The 4,399-nt window shown below is 36.2% G+C and overlaps 1 protein-coding gene across 1 annotated transcript; it reads left to right on the forward strand.

The window, feature by feature from the left end:
• Positions 1-1,635: 1,635 nt before the first annotated feature.
• On the forward strand, positions 1,636-2,928 carry LOC108383039 (flocculation protein FLO11). The gene has a single exon (XM_017639414.1). It carries the CDS (start codon positions 1,725-1,727, stop codon positions 2,547-2,549), a length of 825 nt encoding a protein of 274 aa, XP_017494903.1. The 5' UTR covers positions 1,636-1,724; the 3' UTR covers positions 2,550-2,928.
• The last annotated feature ends 1,471 nt before the right edge of the window (positions 2,929-4,399 follow it).

A 4,399-nucleotide genomic window follows, 5' to 3' on the forward strand; every position in this document is an offset into this window, starting at 1 on the left:
ACGCGAAAATGAAGCGAGGAAATTTGTTCAACAAGAATTTCATTAGGAAGTAAACTAAAATGCTGTAATATCATACAAATGTATTGAAAGAAATTTTATTTTTTTTTGTTTTTAAAACATTAAAATCTAAAGATTGTTAAAAAAATAAAACTAATAAAAAAATATTAAATAAAAAAATAAAAAATCCTCTACGGCCGAGGAGGACTTGAACCCGGACCCTCTCAACTGCCAGCCTAATGCTTTGACCACTCGGCCATTGCGACTCTTTGAGCGGCGCGGGCAAAAGGCATACATAAACACTATCAGTTGATTGTCTGTGTTTGCTTTCACCACACATTTTTGGTGAACTTTTTGTGACTCTCCTTCTGAATATCCCAGGAATACCAGGGAACAGCTAGCCGTTTTTACCAGTGTTGTCATCGAAAATTCCCCCGACTTTCCACACAATGCAACGCTCGTAGTTCCTGCTCCGTTTCATTTTTGTATATGTATGTATCTATAAATGCATGTGGTCGAAAAACAAAACAAAAATCACACAATTCATAACTATCTCAAAGCCAATTGAATTTTTAATGAAAATTAGAAAATGCCAACTTGAAAAGGGTTAAAAGTTATTCATCATTTGACATTATAGTCGGTGTTCAAAAGAGAGAAATGTCATAATCACTTCTACCTTGTTTAATATGCCTTGATTTATAAGGTCGGTGTTATGCAGACGAACTTTTGTTTGTCAAATTAAATGGCGGCTGCTTAGTTTGCTCGGAGGTGGTTATGTCGAGTTTGGTACAGGGTTGCACGTTCATTATGGTTTTCATGGCTAATATATTTTTTATGATATCGTATAGGCAATTAACTGTGCCCTAATCTTTGAAGCTCCAACAGCATAAATTCAGTTCTCTGGATTTCGCTATCACGGCAATTTTTGTGTATTTGTGTATTAATTGTCTAAAATTTTTGAATATGACAACACCGAATTTGGTGCAGTTTGACCAAAGAAAATTAGTTTGCTGTGAGAGTCGCCGAGTTTGCTGCAACAACAATTGCACGCAGTTTGCCAAACAAAATTTCTGCATAACACCGACCTAAAGAACAATCGCTGAGAGCCAACTTTAAGAATTTTGACGTTTGCTAGCATTTTTGAAATTTTTTCTCGCCGTCATTTCATTTTCTTGTTTTTATTTTCACTCACACCAAATAAATATATTTTGTCAAAACCATGATAAAAACATAATAAGGTAAAACCGTTCTCTCAATTCGTCGGCCATGATTTTTTTTTTTTTTAAGTTTGAAAATTTAAAATTAAATTGCTTGCAAACGTCAAGAATTTGAAAAATTCTTCTCAGTACATCAACGTTTAGCNGAAATGGGAAAAGTAGGTTTGACAAGCCGCTTGTGTGGTGTATTTCGCTCTTAAACGTTTAAGGCATGATCCAAATATTTTTATCATGGTTTAAGGGCTATGCTGTGGTATGCTGCCAAATGCGCAATCAACAGAACTCGTATCTCGCTTGCAACAGAATAAAGAAGAAAGCGAGCGAGATTTTCAAGCATGTGAAGACGGCCAGTTAACTTACCTTGGGATATTTCTCGGATGGTTTCTATCCTGGCTTAAAACAGCTGTTTGTATACTGTGCAGCTGTTTTTGAACGCACAATTTCCTAGTTGTTTAAGGACAAGTTTGTCGTTTTTAATTTAATACAATTAAATATTAAATAAATAAAAATATGTCGAAGGTAATTGAGATTTCTGATTCAGATGAAGAGTCGGAACGAATGGTAACTAGCAGTGAAGTAGGCAACTTCCAGCCTGTGAACGTGCCGACAATCAATTCCTCTTCTGCTGAAAATTTGTCGACGATTGCTGTTGAAACGGCGGTGGCTACATCTGGTAGAACATCTCCACTCCCCCTAATCATTTCGGAAGTAATTTCTATGAATACATCGCCACTTCCCACTATTGTAAGTGTGCATGGAAGTCCAGCTACAAATAGTTCAAGTACACCCTCTGCGGCTAGCACATCAAGTGCAGCAAATATACAACCAAATAAACGCAGTCGGCGGAAGAGCATGCATCATCCACTATGTGCAAGTCCGGAAATTGAATTTGAAACAATCGCCTTGGATGATGACGAGGACAATACAACAACAACAACGCCCTCCAAGTCCAAAAATAAAAACCACACGACTGATATCGTGCAACAAATTAAATCGCCGAAATCACACAAAACATCGCCGAAAATCCTCAATACTAAACCAACTGACGGCAACATCAGTAAAAAATTAGCAGATGCGCGTAATGATTTTCTAATGTCAGATGAAACCAATGCTTTGTTACGACAAATAGCCGAAGACAGAGTCCGCATAAACTTTCTGCTCGCATCTTATAATATGCCAGAGATACAGTTTTCTTTGCATACGAAGCCGGAAGTTTTGCAATTTCAGTTGGAAGAGCGTATCAAACACCGGAGAAGGCGTTGTCAAGAGGCGTCAAATCAACTAAAGAAACGACGAAGTTTGTTGCAAAATAGCAATAGCCGGACGGGAAGTTAAGTTGAGCTTGAGGTAGACAAAACATCGTAAGTGTTTTTTTGGCGAATACATATCTGTATTAGCTAATGTCGAAAAGCTGGCTTTAGTATAATGCGGCATTCGAAGCATACGATAGCGAATGACTCACTGCAGTCATATTTAGAATATATTTAGAAAGAAATTAACATAATTTTAATATTTGTTATTAATTTGCTGAAATTCATATTTGCTTAAAAGATAGTATTAGGTTACAAATTGTAGGAAACCACATCAAGATCAAAATCAATGGCACATTTACGTTTATACATTTGCATACATACATGGCATACATGCATACATTTGATAAATAATATATATGTATATATAACATTATAAAGGGCTGTTTGCAGCTCAAGAAAAATCACAAGAAATTTGTTTCATTATTACTGTTACTTGAAAAAGAACTTTGCAGAACTTTGCTTTTGATGTAAATTTTCCTGAAGAAATATGTATATAGGTATACGAAAATTTTTTTCTTGAGAGCTGCAAACTGATACAACACGACAAACATTTGAGGTTAAGTTGAGAACTAAGGGGTACCAGTGAATGGCTTTTAAATAAAATTAAAAAAATATGATTATTCTGTAGATTACAAGAGAGGAGCAGGAGCATTATTTGTCCTCCGTTTGCCCATTGTTAGGTAGAATTTCTTTCTACGTTTTATGCATACAAAGCATCTTGATATGAAGAGCCTTGAAAATAAGCGAAAACAAGTAGGGTGCGTTCAGAAATGCATCAAGCCAAAGCATCAGTCTCTTTCGCGCATCACGCGACGGATTTGCTCGATGTTAGTGCCCAGCTTAAGAATTTAAATATTTATTTTTTATTTTATTACTCTTGTAATATGTAGTTAATCAATAAGAGATTGAGTAATTCATTTTACAGTGTACAGTCCGACAGTGATTCTGCCATATGATGCACTTCGCGTTTTTTTTCTTTGAAGACTATTTGAAGATACTTTGAAGGTTATTTACTTGTTGTTGGTAATTTTCCTCTTTACCTATATATCCCCTATTATGAATTCGTAAGATGTACGATACGCGCTTGCTTTCTGTCATCTCCTATCATCTGTCGGGTAGAGACTGAAAAGCTGGAAAGGCGATGGTTTCCCAAAAGTTCAATAATTTGTACTGAACAATGTGGAAACTACATATCGAAAATATTGCCGTCGCAATCAACACTCTCATCGCCTTCTTGACCTTATCGCAACAGTAAANCTCAGGCCTAAAAAGATAACATCGTCCGATTCTTCACAAAAAAAAATGTTTCAAATATGGGAGGGTTGCACAACACACTGCGCACACATTTGCTCAACAAAATTGAGGAGCAAAGTCGCTCTTTTGTGCAAAAGACTCCATACAAATATTGATATCTTATTTGAGAGGGTTAAAAATTGCCCAGTTTGCGATGGCTTGCACCTTTGAATAAGTACACTTTCTATAATTCTTGAACATTTCCCAAAAGTTTCGATAAATGCTATTCTCAATTGGTGTAAGATGGCAACCTTGTTTCGGCCATCATAGTTTCGGCGCTGTCAGCTGAACGGATTTACGTAAAAAAATGCGCCGCGGATTTTCATGTTTACTACTGATTTGCGACCACTGCGGATAAATTCTGCGATACATAATTTTTGTTTACGTTGATCGCTAGAGAAATAAGGTGGTTAACCTGCACGGGCTTACGGATTGCGTTATACATAGTTATTTAGTTAAAGCTTGGTGATTATTTCGTATAAACTTATTTGCTTAGCGAAATGGACGACGAAAAGCTAATATCTTTGGTGGAGAAGTACCCCATGTTATACGATAAACAGAATAAAGACTTTAAAAACA

The sequence above is a fragment of the Rhagoletis zephyria genome, unplaced genomic scaffold, assembly GCF_001687245.7.
Source record: "Rhagoletis zephyria isolate East Lansing unplaced genomic scaffold, Rhagoletis_zephyria_1.1 Rzeph_scaffold_30270, whole genome shotgun sequence".
Lineage (NCBI taxonomy): Eukaryota > Metazoa > Arthropoda > Insecta > Diptera > Tephritidae > Rhagoletis > Rhagoletis zephyria.

Bases quoted from the DNA above. Each gene is read 5' to 3' on its own strand.
- LOC108383039 (XM_017639414.1), top strand. From the start codon at position 1,725: ATGTCGAAGGTAATTGAGATTTCTGATTCAGATGAAGAGTCGGAACGA.